The sequence below is a fragment of the Kogia breviceps genome, chromosome 15 (genome assembly GCF_026419965.1).
Source record: "Kogia breviceps isolate mKogBre1 chromosome 15, mKogBre1 haplotype 1, whole genome shotgun sequence".
In the NCBI taxonomy this organism is placed as follows: Eukaryota; Metazoa; Chordata; class Mammalia; order Artiodactyla; family Physeteridae; genus Kogia; species Kogia breviceps.
Genome location: NC_081324.1, coordinates 80692155 through 80711699, shown reverse-complemented (window position 1 = coordinate 80711699; position 19545 = coordinate 80692155). Strand labels below are relative to the sequence as shown.

General features: G+C 42.3%; 2 protein-coding genes across 3 annotated transcripts in view; one reads left to right on the top strand and one right to left on the bottom strand.

The window, feature by feature from the left end:
• The window catches only part of ACAD10 (acyl-CoA dehydrogenase family member 10), a 68389-nt gene that overhangs the window by 2959 nt on the left and 45885 nt on the right, over positions 1 to 19545 (top strand). The window lies entirely within an intron of this gene.
• Positions 1 to 19545, bottom strand: part of BRAP (BRCA1 associated protein) — a 31218-nt gene that overhangs the window by 7757 nt on the left and 3916 nt on the right. The window contains exons 4-10 of the mRNA XM_059040812.2: positions 18506 to 18695; positions 12549 to 12662; positions 10527 to 10675; positions 6211 to 6286; positions 5610 to 5748; positions 5132 to 5241; positions 2496 to 2585 (exon numbers count right to left, since the gene is read on the bottom strand). Of these exons, the coding sequence (XP_058896795.1) occupies positions 2496 to 2585; positions 5132 to 5241; positions 5610 to 5748; positions 6211 to 6286; positions 10527 to 10675; positions 12549 to 12662; positions 18506 to 18695 (868 nt within the window). The remainder of the gene's footprint in view (positions 1 to 2495; positions 2586 to 5131; positions 5242 to 5609; positions 5749 to 6210; positions 6287 to 10526; positions 10676 to 12548; positions 12663 to 18505; positions 18696 to 19545) is intronic.

Genomic DNA, 19545 nt, shown 5'->3' with positions numbered 1-19545 from the left:
AATGTGATACACTCTGACATCTACCCTATGCTGTCTAATAAAAGTGCCAGTTGTGGCCACCAAACTCAGTTCACAATCCACACCTGGAAAAACAGCAATTTCTATATGGAGCTAGAGGTTTAAAAAGAAAAGAGGTACCTTTAGCAGAATGCACCTGTACTGATGGCCTACTCTATGCTCTTATACATGGCCCCACTAAAACTATGAACCTTCAAGTGGGTATAAGCTTCATTTTCCAGAACAGACTCTGCTCACATACTACAGCAATTGTACTACCTAAGGCATCGGGGGACTGGAATAGTATTATAATTGAAGTCCAAAGTGAATTTCAATCTTCAACTCCTCTCCTCCCCCACATTAACTTTTTATGAGGCCCATGACCAAGAATCTCTGCCAGTGAAACGCACGGTTACTGTTTCTCCCTGCATGTGCTCTACTGCTGGAGGTGCCAACGGACAGAGGACTGGTCAAAAGGAGGACAGCGGCAGGAACAAAAGGCTTGCATCACTGATTAACTTATGGATAAGTGACATTTTTTACTAGAAAACAAAATATCCTTTTCGAGCTTTTTATTTAGGGCTGCCCTTGCCTCTACTTTATCCCTACCTAAAAGTAGACACAAGTTTCACATTTTTAGCTTCCCTGCTCCTCGACTTGCTTTCCATGGGCACGTGTTAGGGAATGCAGTTAATCCTAAAGAATCTTAAAAGGCAGAGAGAATCCTGAGCTTAGCTCTCAAGGGTCTGCACAAAGCACCTGAGGTGGTCACGCTGGTATACCCGTAGCAAGGCCCATTAGTGAGGCTGCATGGAGTTGCCAGTGCTCCTCCCTGGGAGCCCCAAACTTGACACCAAGTGGCAGCGACCTCTGCTCTGCCTTGTGGGTGCCATCAGACGCACCTCCTTCCCACATGGACTCCAATCAGGCCCTATTCAGAACAGTATGTCAAGTGACCTGAAGCCCCTCTGGAAAGGCACTTCCATTGCTTAGAAGGTTCCTGTAAGAATTTCATCATGAACTTTTCACCAAAGATCATTTTAAAGCTGGTGTTAAGCCTTAATGAAAAAACCTGATTTCTCCTCATTTGTAGGCATACTCAGAAACTAGGGCCCATGGGCCCAGCATAAAGTGAAAGCTTGGCCCTGCCTGCTAAGCTCCACGATAACACCAGCTACCACTGAGGTGAGCCCCAAACCCGGCTCTGCAGTCCCCCCATCTGAGGGCCCAGTTGCTGGTGAGGATTTGCAAAGTTATTAAAATAATCACTTTAAAAATAATCATTTAAGTCAATCATTTTAAAAAATTTTTAAGCCTTTACTTAACACTAAGGGAATCACTGAATTATGAACATTGTCTCTAGGTCCTGATAATGGTTCCCAGAGCCCTAGTTATACACGAACACTCAGGTGCTCACTGGTTTTCAAAGTCCCTGGTCTGGAAGCCTCAGGGTTCCTTGTACATGCTGGAGCCAAAGGGAAAACCAAGCAGGTGGAGCTCTGGGCCACTCTGGGCCGGGTTTCCACCAAAATCACATCACTTTTCTCTTCTATCCATCCAAGTAGTGAATGGCCTTTTCTTTAAAGCATTATTTTGTTAAATTTTCAAGAATACTGCCCTAGACCAATAAGGTGCCATGGTGACCACTTCAGCATCTCTGCCTAATTTTATTCCCTTCGGTTTCAAAGCACCATCTTGTTGCCTCAGGAGCCCATATTCAGCTCCCCAAAGCAGCTGTTCCCAAGCTGACAAACCAACTGGCTGACTGAAAGTACAAACCCTCATGCACAGACTTCTATTTTTTAAATGGAATTGCACAAGGCACTAGCAAACCTGACTGAAGTTAACAAACAAACAACATCCCAACCCCCAAATACCAAGCCTTTAAGTCCAAGGTTTCTTTTGTTTCAGGTACGTAGCAAGTATTTTATTTCTTAACTTAGTATAGTATAGGGCTCAGCACAAAATAAAACTGTGTGTAGGGCTCAGCACACAATAAAATCTTCTTGGTTTACTAATCCTAGGTGAGAATATATGTCTGCTTCCCTTCTCCTTTTAAATTATGCTTAGTTGATTACATTTGCAATAGTGTATTTCTGTCTCTTCCTTTTCCTCTTTTTGACTAACTTCATTCTCATTGTGGTATACAATTTCTTGTTCCCTGATACAACCTGCCGGGGCTAAGTCTCCAGCACAATAACCAGTCAGCTGTTTACTACTTCCCCCTGGAAACTTGATGTAGAGTTAGGTTACTAGGGTGAGCCAACTGATTCCAAATCTTTTCTTTTTCCTACCCCTTACTAGCCCCCAGCTTTGTTGAGATTTAACTGACATCTAACAAAGGTTTCTTTTTAGAGGTAGACCAGTTCTCTACCTACAGATGAGACTGAGAAAGAAGACTGTTAAGATTACTTTTTCCCGGTACTCTTCCTTCTCCCACCCAACATCAGGCTGTCCTAACACGTGGCATTTCAGCAGTCACCAAACCAGAAACTTACTTCCTCTGCTGTGTCCTTCTCTATCCGAACTATCTTGTTTTCCCAGTAGATTCGTTGAGACTCCAGCTGGCTTGTTAGTAAATATGAATACTACAAAAACAGAGAATGAACAACAAAACATAAGTCACAGTTGTCAGTCTCTGAAATTCAATTAAAACCTGACTTTTAATGACCTGCAGAAGATTAACAGGAACATACAGAATGTACATTACACCTTGGTTCCACTCTACTCAATAAACTAGGCGAACACAGAGATGACAATTACACTTTGGTCCTCTGGGGGCTTACAATCTATAGGGACAAACCGAGAAATGTACAATTAAAAAAACTCTTAGCTTTCTGTTTAAGCTGACTTCAAGAACTACATGGTTTTAAATCAAAGTGTAACTCAACTCAGCTCATCCATCTGCCCCCTCCAGGAAGCTGTCCCTGCCCCTCCCAGCCCTGGGTTAACTGCCTCTCTCGGCTCCCACGACACTGTGCCTATCATTAACAGCACTTATAACATTCGCACTTAATCACCAGTTTGCCTGCCTCTCTCCTTGACTGGACTGAACTCTTTGAAAGCAAGGATTATATCTTTATTTTTGTACCCCTAGTGCCTGGCACATTATGGATGTCAAGAAATGTTTGCTGCCTGAGTGCATGAATGAATGAACAGTGCTGTGTAACTACAGAGAAAGGATAGGTGGCTTATGACAGTAGGATCCGGTAGGACTTCTGAGAGAAGGTGAGATTTGAGAAGACTCCTGACAGACAGACAGGAGGAGGAGACAGATTCCAGAGAACTAACAAGATGTGAGCTGCGGATGTTTAGAATTGCTTCAGAGATGAAGTGAGACCAATGAGGCTGGGGTGTAGGGTATCGAGAGATGGGGCCTATGGAAGGCTCTGGGGTATGATATCGAGAAATAAGAGCCAAGGAGTGGCAAGATCACATCTGCATTCTGGAAGGACCATTCCAGGAGACTGGAAGAGATCTAATCATGTTTGCAGGCCAGAGAAGAGAATGAAAGAGCAACAGAAAGAAAGGACAATTGGAAGAATGTATGTGTGTGTGTCCCTAGAATGTATGCTCCATGAGGGCAGGGAGTCTATTTAATGCTGAGTTCCCAGCACATGGAAGAGTGGCTAACAGATGGCAACCCTCAATAAGTATTCACTGAATGAACGTAGTTAATTTGGAAGAGTTACTAAAAACTTAACATTAAAAATTTGAATTTTGGGGGGGGACTTCCCTGGTGGTCCAGTGGTTAAGAATCTGCCTCCCAATGCAGGCGACGTGGGTTCGATCCCTGGTCGGGGAACTAAGATCCCACATGCCACGGGGCAACTAAGTCCACGAGTGCTGCAACTACTGAGCCCGCACACTCTGGAGCCCAAGCACCACAAATGAAGAGAAGCCCTCCCGCCGCAACGAAAGATCCTGCATGCCACAACTGAGACCCAATGCAGCCAAAAATAAAAATTAAAAAATTAATTAATAATTTTAAAAGATATGAATTTTTTTCACATCAATACAATTTATTAATGGTAACATCAGCTCTATTTTAGGCCATTCCACTGACCTTAAAAGTCTAGTGATAAGCAAGTTTCCAAATGTCCACTTCCTCCCAAGGTTAAGATATTTGTTTTTTAAGTAATCATTTTGAAACTTATAAAATAGGACTCATGTTAAACTTTTCCTTCCTTAATATAAAATTTACACATCAATTTTTTTTTTTTTTTTGCGGTACACGGGCCTCTCACTGTTGTGGGCTCTCCCGTTGCGGAGCACAGGCTCCGGACGCGCAGGCTCAGCGGCCATGGCTCACGGGCCCAGCTGCTCCGTGGCATGTGGGATCTTCCCGGACCGGGGCACGAACCCACGTCCCCCGCATCGGCAGGCGGATTCTCAACCACTGCGCCACCAGGGAAGCCCTACACATCAATTTTATAGTAGATGGGGTTTACTGCTATGAGAAAAATAAGACTGTGGTAATTTTATTGCTTCCTCAATTATATGAATACCCTAAAAATGGCTTTCTCTATATAAGGGTCCAATTCATAAAAGCCAGCCCAATATATGGGAAAAAGCTTCTCAGCATGGAAAGATGCTATTGGGGTTAACTCATCCTGACCAAGTTTGCTCAATTTCCAACTGCTACTGTGAGGCCAACAGGAAGATTTTTTTTTTTTTTATAACATTTTTTTTCAAGAATATATATTTTTTTTATTTTTTGGCCACACCGTGGTCAGCATGTGGGATCTTAGTTCCCCAACGAGGGATCGAACCCATGCCCCTGGAAGTGGAAGCACGAGTCCTAACCGCTGGACCACCAGGGAATCCCCTGCAACAGGAAGATTCTTAACTTCCAGCTTTATCACAGCTATAGAGGACAACACTAATACTGAACTTGAGACAACTAGGAACATGACACTGAAGGTCATAAGGCTCAGTGAAACTTAGATTTTCAAAGAAGAAAATCAGATGGAATAAAAATATTTTTATAATCCTTCAGAGCAATACAGATCTTTAAAACAAAAGCTAACATGCAGGGCATATGGCAAAATTAAAAGCCCAAACAACCTTTCAAGTTACAGTAGTAAAAAGCAGTAGACATAGGTATTCAGTAATTATTAATAAAATATCTTACCTCTAACTGTAAGGCATCTATTTTCTCCTCCTGGCAAGTATCACCCTCACATTCATACTGTACTATCTTTCCATCTGTTTTACTTGCAACCAGTCGATGGACATAATTATCTAAAGAAAACAATGAGTCAACCAAGGCATGTTTCTTCAGAATGAAAAGCGTCTCCATAAGCCTTTAACTTTGACAAAATTTTGTTTCTACAGATCAAATTAAATGCCTTGCAATATTTCTTTAAAAGTGGGTTAAATCATTTGAATTAAAAAAAAGAGAGTGAGAGTGCAGAGTGTAAGTATTAACTCTCTTTATCCTGTGCAATGCAGGCCATTCATAGGAAAGAGTGCCCTATGGGGCACCATGAGGACTGGAGTTTGCCACAGCTGTCAGGAAGATTTCAAGCTGTGAGAGCAAGGGGAGAGGTTCTGACGGAGACGTTTACAGAAAGAATGAATCCAAATTAGAAAATGGGAGTGGTGTTCACCTCCAGCATAGTCCCAGACTCGATGGTTGGTGAGCTGCATGGCGTATGTGTGCTGGGTCTCCTCGAAGTGCTTATAGGCGTGTCGACTCACATACCGTCCACATCCTATGTGGCCACATATTAAACAAATCCACAGGTTCTGCCGAGAAGGAGGTAAGATCTTAATTAGTTACATAAAAACACATGACGTGGTCCACTGGGGTGGAAAGGGGAGAGCCTGACACAGGATGAGGTTTAGAGTTGTTTCTACAGGAGTTCTGAATAAATATGTTTAAAACCCAACAAGCAAGGATGCTTTTAGGGGTCAATTAGTTTTTCACTCTGGATTCTATGGAACTCTATGTAAATAGCAAGAAAAAATAATCACAATTTATCAACAAAAGTCTAGGCGTTTTCAAAGGCCAAAGAATGAAACCATAAAGTATTTTGTGTAGGAGTAAAATAGTTAGTGTATTTATATTTTTTGCCTGACCCTGGACAAAAAGAAAAAATAAAATCAGTCTCAAAAAGAACTGAAAAGAATTTACGCCACACTGGGCAGAAGAAAACCCCAGACAGTTAAAGCCTCCTGCGTTACTCTTCCCCACCACTCGTCACTTACTTCCTGAACGCCACACTCGAAACACTTATTTTCTTCTACTGGCTCTGGTGTTTGACAATATCGGCAAACAGGGCACCTATAAAGGACACCAAAAAAAAAAAAAAAAATACAGATGAAATATAAAAGACAGCTGTCACAGAACCCAAAAGTCAAAAATGCAATTGTATATCCTCCCTCTCTTATATAATAGTTTTAAGTTTATCGTAATTAAGGACATCATTCAAGACAAATGCTTTCAAGCTATTCTCAAACGAAATGGAAAAAAAAAACCCACAAAATCTTTTTTTTTAAAATTAATTAATTAATTAATTTTTGGCTGCATTGGGTCTTCATTGCTGCATGAGGGCTTTCTCTAGTTGCTGCAAGTGGGGGCTTCTCATTGTGGTGGCTTCGCTTGTTGCAGAGCATGGGCTCTAGGCACATGGGCTTCAGTAGTTGTGGCATGCAGGCTCATTAGTTGTGGCTCACGGGCTCTAGAGTGCAGGCTTAGTAGTTGTGGCGCACGGGCTTAGTTGCTCCGTGGCATGTGGGATCTTCCCGGACCAGGGCTCGAACCCGTGTCCCCTGCACTGGCAGGCGTATTCTTAACCACTGAGCCACCAGGGAAGTCCCACAAAATCTTGATAAAGATGAGGATATGGAAAAATCTTGATCTGCCTCATATCCTTCTCCACTCTTCTGTCTAAAGCTTAGGTAATCAAAGAATTAAATATTTATAGGTTAGAATTAGAGACTTGAGATGAGTTGTTAATTTTGTTACATGTCTGGCTAGCCACCATGTATTTTTACTTCAATCTACCTTATCCCCACTTCTCAAAGTTTTAAATCATCCAAAATGTACCCTGTCCTCTCAAGGTTGCTCCTAAGAGTTGAAACTAAATTCTGTAGTAAATTTCACTAAAAAAAAAAAGTTAATGTACTTCATGAAACACATACAACATTTTATCATACAATGAATTTCATCTGGAAAAAGAAACCAGTACTCGGTGAGTACTAAAGTTTCAATTTACAAAAAGCCAATAAAAATGGCACAGAAGCCAAACTCATAGATACACATAGCAGAAAGGTGGCTACCAGGTGCTGGGAAAAGGGGGAAACAGGGAGACGCTGGTCAAGAGGTACAAACTTTCAGTTATGCAAGATGAGTAAGTTCTAGAGAACTGGTACACATCAATGTTGACTATAATCGACAATACTGTACTGTGTTCTTGAAATTTACTAAGAGTGTGGAGCTTTGTTGTTCTCACGACAAAAAAAAAAAGGGAAAAGAGTAAAGGTGTGAAGTGATGGATATGCTGACTTGCCTGGCTGTGGTGAGCATTTTACAGTGTTGATGTATATCGGGTCGTCTAGCTGTACACCTTAAATATATACAATTTTTGATTGTCAATTATACCTCAATAAAAATGAAAAAAAACTGAAAAAATCCATTAACCCTTATACTCAAGACAAAGTAATGCTAAGTACCAGTCACGAATATTTGTGTCCATTGGGCAAAAATGATAGAAAGTAGGTGATAGTTAAGGCTAAGTGAACTGGCACCAAGAAGAAAGAATGCTCAAGATATAACTAGTATCAGTTTGTTACTCTACTGAATAGATAAAACCAAGAAATGGAAATAAGCAGGAAGAACATTGAGTTCTTATCACAGATAAAGGACTATGTTTCCCAAGAGCAAGCTAAAGGATTTAGTCCGTCTCTTTATCTTTAGTGCCAAAAGAGAAGACAGGACAAACTTGAAGAAGTAACAAAAGTGGCAGCTAGGGACTTCCCGGGTGGCCCAGTGGTTAAGAATCCACCTGCCAATGCAGGGGACACAGGTTTGAGCCCTGGCCGGGGAAGATGCCACATGCCGCGGAGCAACTAAGCCTGTGAGCCACAACTACTAAGCCTGCGCTCTACAGCCCATGAGCCACAACTACTGAAGCCTGTGTGCCACAACTACTGAAGCCCACGCGCCTAGAGCCCATGCTCCGCAACTAGAGAAGCCACTGCAATGAGAAGCCCAGGCATCACAACGAAGAGTAGCCCCCGCTCGCCACAACTAGAGAAAGCCCACGCACAGCAACGAAGACCCAATACGGCCATAAATAAATAAATAAATAAATACATTTTTTTAACAAGTGGCAGCTAGGACGCCACAAGCAGTCTTGTCAAACGTAGGAGCTAGCTCTGTGTCATCACTTCAGTCTTTGTGGCAGCTGTGGTAGTGGTGGGATAAGAAAACGGCAAACGAATTCTGAAATCTAATTTTCTACACTGTGCCAAAATGATCTTTCTGAAATGTATGATCCTGAGAATAAAAAGGAAAAAGGGGGGAAAATTATAAAAATAAACTTATCTGTACTATACAATTAGCACTCTATGATATACCATCTCATCTATTAAAAAATAACAGTTCATTCAATTCTTCCTGCCTTCCCTTCAAAAATAATTTTGAGTTGTAATCTTATTTTCCTGAGGAGATATTTGGGGAAATCCTCTCAGAATGTCCTCCCCTGACAAAAAACCACCCTTTGTGACCTGGTACCAATACTGCCTTCTGTAAGCAGCCCTTCCAGACCACGCCAGTGGGGCAGCTGGCTCTCTCTCACTCTACCTCCAATTGCATGCATACATGTATGTGTGACTCTCCCTTAGCAGATCAATGTTCCTGAGGAGGGTCTGTGTTTGTTTCTCTCCCCCTCAGCACATAGCATTGTACTGTGCACATAGAGAGGCTCAAAACCCACTTGCTGAAGGCACTGTATGGTTTTGAGGGCAGCTGCCCGGTGGGTTGAATTCTGGACCCAGGTCTGGCATTCATTCTCTGTCATGACACTTTGAGCATGCTAATTTTCACCTCTGGGCCTCTGTCTCCTCCTCTATAAAATGAGGAGGTTGGACAAGATGGTCCCTGAGGAAACTTCCAACTTGAAGATGCTATGGTTTTACAAAAATTAACTCGTACGGAAAGTAAAATTGGAGTGGCAATGGTGTAGCAGATGGATACAAGATACAGACAGACACTTTATGGAACACAAACATCTCAGCGTGGCTTTATTCAAGGCAAATTTAAACCTGGACAATTCTCTGAAGAACCCTCAAATGATATCCCAGAAGTGACCAAGGACTCTACAGAACCGGGGCAAGATTCTTCTCCAGGTAGACAAGCCATGGAAAAGCCAGGGTCTATTTATTTGCTCAAGGATATTTACTGAGCTCCTCCTACGCACCACGTCTCCTGCTAAGTGTGAGCAGCACAGCAGAGAACAGCCAGACAGGGTCCCTGCTCTGTAAAGCTGACCACTTGGGGGCACAGAACAGAGACTCCTGTGGACTTTCGCCCCTCCTTATTCCTGGGCTTTGGAACGTGATTTCCCCCTTCCCGAGCACACCCCCTCCCCTACACTGCCTTCTCGCCGGTTCCACTGTTCACCTGGCTAACTCCTGTTCAGCCTCCCTGAGATGCTGCCTCTCAGACAGCCCTGGCTGTGTCAGGGCCCTATTCTCTAGTCACAATGCTGCAACGCTGCTCCTTTGTAACACTTGCAACGGCTGTAATTTCACATTTGTTTGTGTGATTACTTGATTCTGCACCTTCCTCTCTGTACTGGGAAACTCACGAGGCCAGCGTCTGAAGGCCACGAGGCCTTTCTAGCTAAGACCCACAATGCAGTTTGCAAAGGGAGCAGCAACCTCTGACTGAAAGAAAAAAAAAAAAAAAGAAAAAAAAGGTACAGGTTACACCTCAGTTCTTTGTCTGCACAATGCCACCCTACAAATAGGGCCTCTGTTGCACCGGGAAACAGGAGAACATAGGTGTGTGTGTGCCTCATACTTAGTGACTACTGTTACTACTGGCCACCGAGCCATCAACAACATGATAAATCCAAAACGTCAGATTGCTGTAGCCCAGCACTCTTTGATAAGTAAGCCAAAGTAAAGAGTAGACATAAAGTGCAGGTGATAAACAAGATTTTAGACCTGGATGTCATTTTAGCATGAGAGCCTCAAAGCCAAACTCCACCCCCACCCCCTCATTTTCTGGCTCTTCGAAGGAAAGAACAATTCCTGCTGCTTTGGGACATTTCGTAAGGGTTCAGAATCGGCATACTAAAAGGGACTTGGGCCAGGAACGCTGATCCTCACGTGAACTGAAGAAAGCAAAGAAGAAACACGCAAGGCCCTTCTATGTGACCTCTTCACCATCGTGGTACCCAGGTTTATAAAGTCAAATACTTGGGGTGATTCATTTTGCGGGGCAGCTGTTCTTAATTCTGGGAAAGGGTAATAATGAGCTTTGACAGGGTAGGGGGGTGACCTCCTGCACTCACGTTGTGTCATCCCAGCGCTGCAGACACTGGCTGTGGAAGCTGTGGTTACACAGGGTGGTGAGGATGCCGTTCACGGATTCGTCCATGCGCTCCAGACACACTGTGCACTTGGGGAGCTCCGTTAGGTCCATCACAGGGAGGCTGGCCCCCTACAGGGAAACACCTTGAATAAGCCTCACTTGTCATCCACAGGTTCTAATTTTTTTTTTTAAAGCAACAGTTTTCCTGTTACTTTTTGACTCCTCGCAGGATGTTCTTAATATTATTGCTTTGTGAAAATAAATGGGTAAGATTTTCATCCGTGCAACAAATATTAATTAAGCACCTCCTACAGTCCCAGCACTGTGCTAGGCACTATGGATACAGTGGCGAACAAAGCAGACAAGGGTGCCTGCCCTCACAGAGCTGACATTCTAGGAAGGGACACTGCTGCCAGAATCTTCTGTTACCAGACTCCTTGCTCTAACTCTGAATGGCCATGACTACACTAGAACACAAAGGAATAAAAGCAGGAGAACAGAAGTGTATCTGAATGATTTTTCCACAGAGTAAATTAAAAGTTGACACTTTCCACTAAGTGATAACAGTATCAACCACAGTGATTTTATTTATTTATTCATTTAGCGCATACTTATTAATTCCCTGCTCTGTGTGCCAGACACCGTTCTAGGTGTGGGACAATGGTGAGCAAAAACAGATTCAGTAAGTCCCAGGAAACAAAGTCTGTCCCTGTCCTCACAGAGCTTAGGCTCTAGTACAGAGAGATACAAAATTCAAAATTTTAAAAAGTATAATTACCTATGGTTATAAATGCTATGAAAGAACAGGGTGTGAAATAGGGGGCATAACAATCTAGGTGGTCAAGAAAGGCACCTCTAACCCAGTGGTGTCTGACCCAAGCCCTGCCAACTGTGGGACTATTGAGGCAAAGGTAAGGCGTACAAATAAGGACACGCTGAGAAAAGTCACATTAATCTACGGTCCGTGAGGAGAAGATATTTACAGGAAATCTCTCAAGAAGCCATGTTCACTGAGAGAAAGGAATTTCTAAAACTGAGGCCTTGCCCAGCAACTGGCAAAAGGGAAGGCTGATTTTATCCTTTGCCAATTTTTATTCTACCTAATCTAATGACAGAACAATCTAATCAGAACTTATTCCTATCAAGCTGAATTCAAGGTAAAAAGACCTGTAGGGCTACTTTAAAAAAAGGAAATATTAAAAGCAGAACCGAGCTGGATCTACTACTTTATACAATGATTCAAACAGCACGTATTATAGGAAAGCTTCCCATGGAGGGTGGGAGATCAGAGGAATCATAAATTGCTATCAAAACAGAATCAAAGGGCTTCCCTGGTGGCGCAGTGGTTGAGAATCCGCCTGCCGATGCAGGGGACACGGGTTCGTGCCCTGGTCCGGGAAGATCCCACATGCCGCGGAGCAGCTGGGCCCGTGAGCCATGGCCGCTAGGCCTGCGCGTCCGGAGCCTGTGCTCCGCAACGGGAGAGGCCACAGCAGTGAGAGGCCCGCATACCGCAAAAAAAAAAAAAAAAAAAAAAAAACAGAATCAAAAATCAGGACGAGGATTAAGGGTTAATATTTCAAACAAAAACATTTCTTTTAGGCTCCAGGCAATGTTTCATCCATCTGGAATAGATACATACTCAATTTCAACAACACAGATAATATCTTTTTTTAAAAAAAATACTTTGGACAATTTTTAAAAATTGAGATAAAATTCACATATATAAAATTTGCCATTTTAAAGTGGTTTTTAGTATATTCACAAGGCTGTGCAACCATCGCACCACCATCTAATTCCAGAACATTTCTATCACCCCCAAAAGAAACCTTGTTCTTGTTAGCAGTCACTCCTCACTTCTCTCTCCCCCAGCCTCTGGCAACTAATCTATTTTCTATCTCTATGGACTGGCCTATTCTGGACATTTCTGCAGATATCTTAACTTTCAACTTTATACCATTCTGATATGTTTATATCAAATATAAGAATTATTCACACTTACATCTTCAGATTTCAGTACTTCAGCCCTCTCCACATAGACCAGCTGGCAAACATCATCTTCTATTGAGTTGAACTGGCGGCCATTGCATGCCATGTAAAAACTATCTGCATCAGCCTAGGTGAACCAGTGGGGAAAAGGAAAAAGTTAAGAGAGAGGTCCTGAAAATGTGCTTTCTATTCAAGATGCATGGCTTCAATTATTCTGTTCTTCAGCTTTTAAAAGTTATACTTAGGAGAGAAAGCAACCGCCAAAAGTAACATCTATGGCAGCAGGTTCACAGGCTAACTGAACCCTGCAGGTCAATATCCTACATCTCTACAATTTTTCCTGATACGTGATAGTCTTACTGAAACTAGTGGAAGCTACTGAAGTGCAATAAACTGACAGCTACTACAATTTTAATACATATTCAACCAACAATGGTCAACATTTCCCTTGATACCATTTTTTTTCTTTCTTCTTTTTTTTTTTTTGCCTCTAGTCAGCACTTTCAAAGCCACTGAAGTCAAGCCTACTGGGAACCAAATCATAAGCAATGGTTGTTGCAGAAGAGTTTTTTTTTTTTTTCCCAGCCACACCACACGGTCTGTGCGATCTTAGTTCCCCACCCAGGGATTGAACCGGGGCCCCTGGCAGTGAAAGCGCTGAGTCTTAACCACTGGACTGCCAGGGAATTCCCTACAGAAGAGCTTTTTAAAACAAATGTCAGCATCTATGTGAGAAAAAATAGAGGACCAGTGGAGCTGGTATGAAGTGAAAAGCCAATTCCTTCTTTTCAATAAACCCAATAATAATAATAATAGTAATACATGATAGATAAGGATCCTATCAGGAGGTTTTAAGCAACTAGTGTGTAACACCAAAAGCAAAACTTCTGGCCAAGGTCAAGAGGTCCAAAATGGACCAGCCTTTAAAATACTAACAATCTTGTTCCCTTGGAGTGGAAGACAGATAAAAACAGGGCAAACAGTCCCCTGTAGGTAAAGCTGCAAAGGCACATGTGCATTTGTGAATACGGACACAAGTAAATCAAATCTTCCAGTCTAGCCTTAGAAGAAAGTAACGAAGAGACAATTCCAGCTTTTAAAACTCAGCAATTTTTAGAGGCAGCTGAGAGGCCAAGGCTTATCTGGGTTTCACTCACACACAGGCATCAGCCCAAAGATAGGAAGTTGTGTGCTTTGGCCTCACCAGTGTAGACAAGCTGCCTGAAGAGAGGAAGGGTGTTCTGCAAAAGGAAATGCCGCGCTATCAACTCAAGGACGAGATTCAAGCTGTACCAGGCAAAACCAGTCCTAGCCCGCTACCCTCACAGGGTCTGAACCTTACAGCCACTTTAAGCTTTTCAGCAGCTTTTCACTGCACTCCGATGATGTAATTCAAGTGTGGATTCTTAATTACCTATGCTTTCTTAATCTGACCCAGTAAGCTAAGCCACTAAGGAAGGAAGACCAATTCTGAACACAGATTTTGCAGGGACTTTTTTGGGGGTGGGGTGGGGGAGGCTTTCCTTCAGGAAACAACCTGTGTATTTGAACTTCAAAATGTTAAAAGCCAGTTCTTGGACAATAAATCTCTTTAACGCTAAGAAGCAGCAGCCGCAAACGGCTTCTCCCATTTTTCAAGAGCAGTAGATATGTCTTGAAATGCTTCTGGATGAGTAAGCAGCCCAGGGAGCAGCTGGACTCACGCACCGAGGGAAATGAGGGCCACGGCTGCCTCTTCAGGGCCTCCGGCACCACCAGGAGCTGCTGCAGATGTGGCTGCTGAGAACAGCAAGCCCAGCCAAGACCTCCAGCTCTGTAAATGCTCCCTAAGGGCCCAAGCCTCCTCAGAGGAAGGGACAAGGTTTGTGATCCTGGGGATATGACAAAATCTACTCAACGTGAGATAAATTATTTCTTTCTTGGGGGAATTATCTATACCAAAGAAGTATACTTTTTGAACACATTGTTATCTTCTTTAAAATCTTGGCATTGGAAATGTCACTTCACCCGCTGGAATATTTACTGAGTACCAAGCACATGCCGGGCAGTGTGCTACGCAAAGGACAAGAGCAGGGAACAAAATCCATGTGGTCCCTGCTTCAACTCAGCACTGAAATGCACAAAAGCCTGAAGCTAACTGCAAAAAACACAGAAGAAACAACTCTTGTTTAAAATGCCTGCCTGCACTGTATAGAGCCCCAAATTTATTTATTTATTTATTTATAAATTTATTTATTTATTTTTGGCTGTGTTGGGTCTTCATTGCCGAGCACAGGCTTTCTCTAATTGTGGTGAGCGGGGGCTGCTCTTTGTTGCAGTGCACAGGCTTCTCTTTGCCGTGGCTTCTCTTGTCGCGCATCATGGGCTCTAGGTGTGCGGGCTTCAGTAGTTGTGGTGCTGGGCTTAGTTGCTCCGCGGCATGTAGGATCTTCCCGGACCAGGGTTTGAACCCATGTCTCCTGCACTGGCAGGCAGATTCTTAACCACCGCGCCAGCAGGGAAGCCCTAGAGCCCCAAATTTCAAGAAACCCAGCTTTTGGTTTTTTTCTAGTCCTTTGATTTTATTGTTCTTTTCTCACCATAAACTCAGGAAAAGAAAAACCTATTATGATCAAGGTTCCTTTACTGTCACAGTGATCACATTTTTACTTCTGAGAACACATTTTTGCTTTTCAAAAGAGCTATCTCCTGGGCTGGCCTACGCATATTAAGTGAAAATGAGTCAACATACTCCACTGAGAGGTTATCTGTCCTTTTTCGTCCCAAGGAACTACAAAACTGAATCCCCTTCTATTTCCCTGTATCCTTCATTACAAATTCCTTACCCAAAGACTAAATTTCCTAAGGGGCACAGTACAACTCTGTAGGCACAGCAAACACCTCCAGCATAAAGAAAGATGAGGCCAACAGAAATTCAAGAAATGATGAAAGACATAGAGAAGGCCTATTAGTTCTTAATAAAATTCTATGATGAGAAAAAGAAAGGAATAAGAATATAGTTACCTGCCCAGGCCATGGAGTCAGGCTGCCTGTGTTTGAATCATAACTTGGACATTTACTAGCTATGTAGCCTTAGGCAAGTGTCTCACCCATGTCTGTCTCCTCAATTATAAAATATGAAAATAATGACACCTACCTTATGGCATAACTGAGAGGACTTGAGGAGCTAATGCATGAAAAGCACTTAGCACAGGCTTGACATCTAGTAAGTTACTCAAGAGTTGGTGATATTGAGTCTATTCTCATTAGGGCCCAATATTAATTTAACAACTTCAAGTCTTATACCAGGAGGGTAATTTTAGGCCTTAGAAAATCCCTGATAGGATGAGCCTTAGACTCCAAGATCTAGCATTACAGATAAATAATACAACTCACGATACCAAGGTCAAGGGTTCTATCCTCACAGAGCACTCAGAAAGCTGTGCCACAGTCTCAGAAAACATGTGTCAACTTAAGCAACCTGCACTTGGTCAAAAGACAGAGGTGGAGAGACAATGCAGAAGTACAAAGAAAATCCATTAACAGTAGCAGAAAATTTCCACAGCACTATCTGCAGACTGTGAAGGGCAGCATGTGCGACAGGGAAGTCTGTGCGTTTAGTAGACAAGTTAGTGCTGTGGGCTTAATACACTTCAGACTAAAAAAAACGTCTAATATGTTCTTAAACATTTTTCCCCAGTCTCTTTCTGTGAGTTTCCCTGTGTTATCACCCTTGCTTGTTCGGTAGCAGCTATAAGTAAAATACTGCCATTACACAATTTTTTTGGCAAACAGTGAACATCTTCCCTTCCCCCCACTTCCATTCCACTCCTGCTGGAAGGGGACCACACCCTAGGGGTTAAAAGTGAGGGCTCACATCCCAGCTCAGTCACTTATTTCTAGCTGTATAACCCTGGCCAAATCACTAACCTCTCTCCGTAGTCCGTTTCCTCATCTGTAAAACTAGGATAACAACAGTAGGGTGTGGTGAGAATTACATCAGCTAATGCACATCAAGCACTTAGCAGAGTGAACGGTACAGAATAAGCGGTTAATAATGGTTGCATGTTATCATCAATACCCTTATTATTAGATTCAAAAAGATTTAAAATACCACTTGCCAACTATTTGGAAAGTTCTTCAGCAACCTTGGAAGGTCTTCTGACGGTCAGTGAAAGCAGCTGTGAGGTGCTTCTTGGTTCTCAATGTCAACTTGTGAAGTCTAAGCTTACAGAACCATTGAAACACGCTTTAAATGTCCCCCTCAAAGGTGCGGCGCTTTGTAAAGGTTAGAGATAACAACCGTGCACCCTCTTGTACATGGAATTCCACATGAAGGGCTCTTTCTCGGTGGCCTGCTGACAAGTACAAATATAATCCAACTCTTATTTCTCTCTTTTTTGTGTGTGTGTCCATGTGGCATGCGGGATCTTAGTTCCCCAACCAGGGACTGAACCTGCACCCACTGTAGTGGAAGTGCGGAGGCTTAACTACTGGGCCGCCAGGGAAGCCCCAAACTCTTATTTCTCTTAATTCTGTTCCCACGGCTAATGAATGGCTGCTAGCGCGGTCAACTCTGGGTTTTTGAAATGAGGCGATGACAAATGGGCCTTGTGTCATGGGCTTCCTATTACCCACAAATCTTGGTGATTGGTCAGAGGCAATGGCAAGTGATCCTACAGGCACACTCATTTCTTTGCCAATCTGCAAGTTGGAACTGTTTATCTGGGGCAAATTCAGGAAGACTGTTTATCAATGAGGTGAGAAAGAAGTAACTTGGACAGAGCTGCATTTCAAAACCTAATGAAATGTCAAAATGTAACAGGCTATAAAAAAATAAAATAAAAACAAATTGAAAGAAACCTATGGATAAGGTAGCCAGCCCTTTAATAACCTGGATAATACCTAAAGCTTACCTCATTTTTATATTCACATAGAAACATGAATACTCGTAAGAATAAAAACCAAGAGAATAGCTTTCTAACATCTTTAGAACTGAGGCGCATGCAAAATGATGCTTAATGCAACAAGTGAAACGGACTGGATGGCAAAATCTTCCTAAGTCAAAAACTCTGTTATAACGTGCAAATACTTTTAAAAGCTGAAAATATCACCATTCTTTCAGTGTTTGTCTCTCTATCGCAATGATTTCCAATTAGAACTCTAAAGCATCTTTTGCGACTTCCCTGGTGGTGCAGTGGTTAAGAATCCGCCTGCCAATGCAGGGGACACAGATTCAAGCCCTGGTCCAGGAAGATCCCTCATGCCGAGGAGCAACTAAGCCCACGTGCCACAACTACTGAGCTTGCGCTCTAGAGCCCGTGAGCCACAACTACTGAGCCCACATGCCACAACTAATGAAGCCTGCGCACCTACAGCCCGTGCTCCGCAACAAGAGAAGCCACTGCAACGAGAAGCCCGCGCACCGCAAATAAGAGTAGCCCCAGTTTGCTGCAACTAGAGAAAGCACGTGCGCAGCTACGAAGACCTTACGCGTCAAAAATAAATAAATAGATAAAATACATTTTTTAAAAAAAGAACTCTAAAGCGTCTTTAACAATGCAAGGAGTGTCACAAAACTCCTCCTGTCATCAAAATTTTTTTTAAATTGATTTTATTTTCTAAAATGTTCCAAAGAATATCTAGTAAAAAGAGGATGATACAAGCAGGGGCCCGGTTTTATAAAGGCAAATAATAAAACAGGATTAACTTCAGAAAGTTTGGGAACTCTTGTTCTACTGGAATGGTTACTACTGGACAAACACACACAACCCTAGATTTCATACTCAATCTGGTTTATAAAAAATAGCAGGTATGAATTAGAACAGCGTGTCTGCTGATGAATTTAGAAATATTTCTAGGATTACAACAATACTCTAGAACATATCAAGACTCTGAAGTGCAAAATGCAGTAAATCACACACGGCTAGTATCAAACAGTTTCAAAAACAATTTCTGTGGCAAAGAGACTTTTAATATCTTAACTTTTACCTGTGCACTAAACTTTATCAGCACCATATACTGATTTGGAGTAGAGTCTCTGATGATTTTCATTTGTTCAATTACTTCATTAAATGGGGCGACAAACTTCATAAGGTCATGACTGGTCATTGTAGCAGGGACTGTGAGAATACACAGCATGGCACTGCGCCTCACATCTTCTTTTAAGGAGGTCATCTTACTAATAAGACAATAATTAGACTGTCTTGAATAGATGAGGTATAGTTAGTGCAAACAACACTAATTACACAACTTTTATGTCCAAGAAAAAAAAGTGTAATGCTTTATAAATCAAGTTAAACAGCTTGTTATTTTACCTGAAAATACACACTACGTGGGTAAATGCAGAATCCCTTAAACATACCTGCAATGGAGTTTAAGGTAAGCTTTGAAATGTTCTACATTATACCCAGCACGGATATTTTTAATCTTCAGCTAACGGCTTGTTATGGTTATAAATCTCCATCAGCAAATTTGCAGTTTGTGTTTTGCTCTCATTAGTTTTCTAGTAAGAACTATCCTTAGATAATGTAGAAGTATAACTCAAACTATGGACTTCTCTCAAAGGGTCTCAAAGAGAAAAGAGCTCTAAATATAGGAAGGAAAATTCTGAACCATGAGAATGTGACTCTGAAGATTACAGAAAGTGTTGCTGGGTTGGAATAGTTGGAATAGAGGGGAAAGAAAAACCTCCCACAATGCAATTTGCTTTTGAAATTCTGCAAACTCACTTCAATAGCTGTGATCCAAAATGGCTACCCGAGTATTCTGTTCTGCTTCCCAGTGGGAACCTAGCAAACAAGTTAGGACAAGGACAGCCTTTAAAGAGATCAGCTACCAATTATCCAAGGAGCCGGTGGCCCAGCTTGTAGACTAGCAAAACCCTTCCTTTCCTCTGGCCTCCAGCAAGCCTTGTTTGGACCACAGAAAGGGGTAAAATGACCTGATGAAATTGCAACCCATTATGTGACTTCTTAGCAGCTTCTTTAGTAAAGACTTGGTGGGAACATGAGTCTACAATGATGTTATGG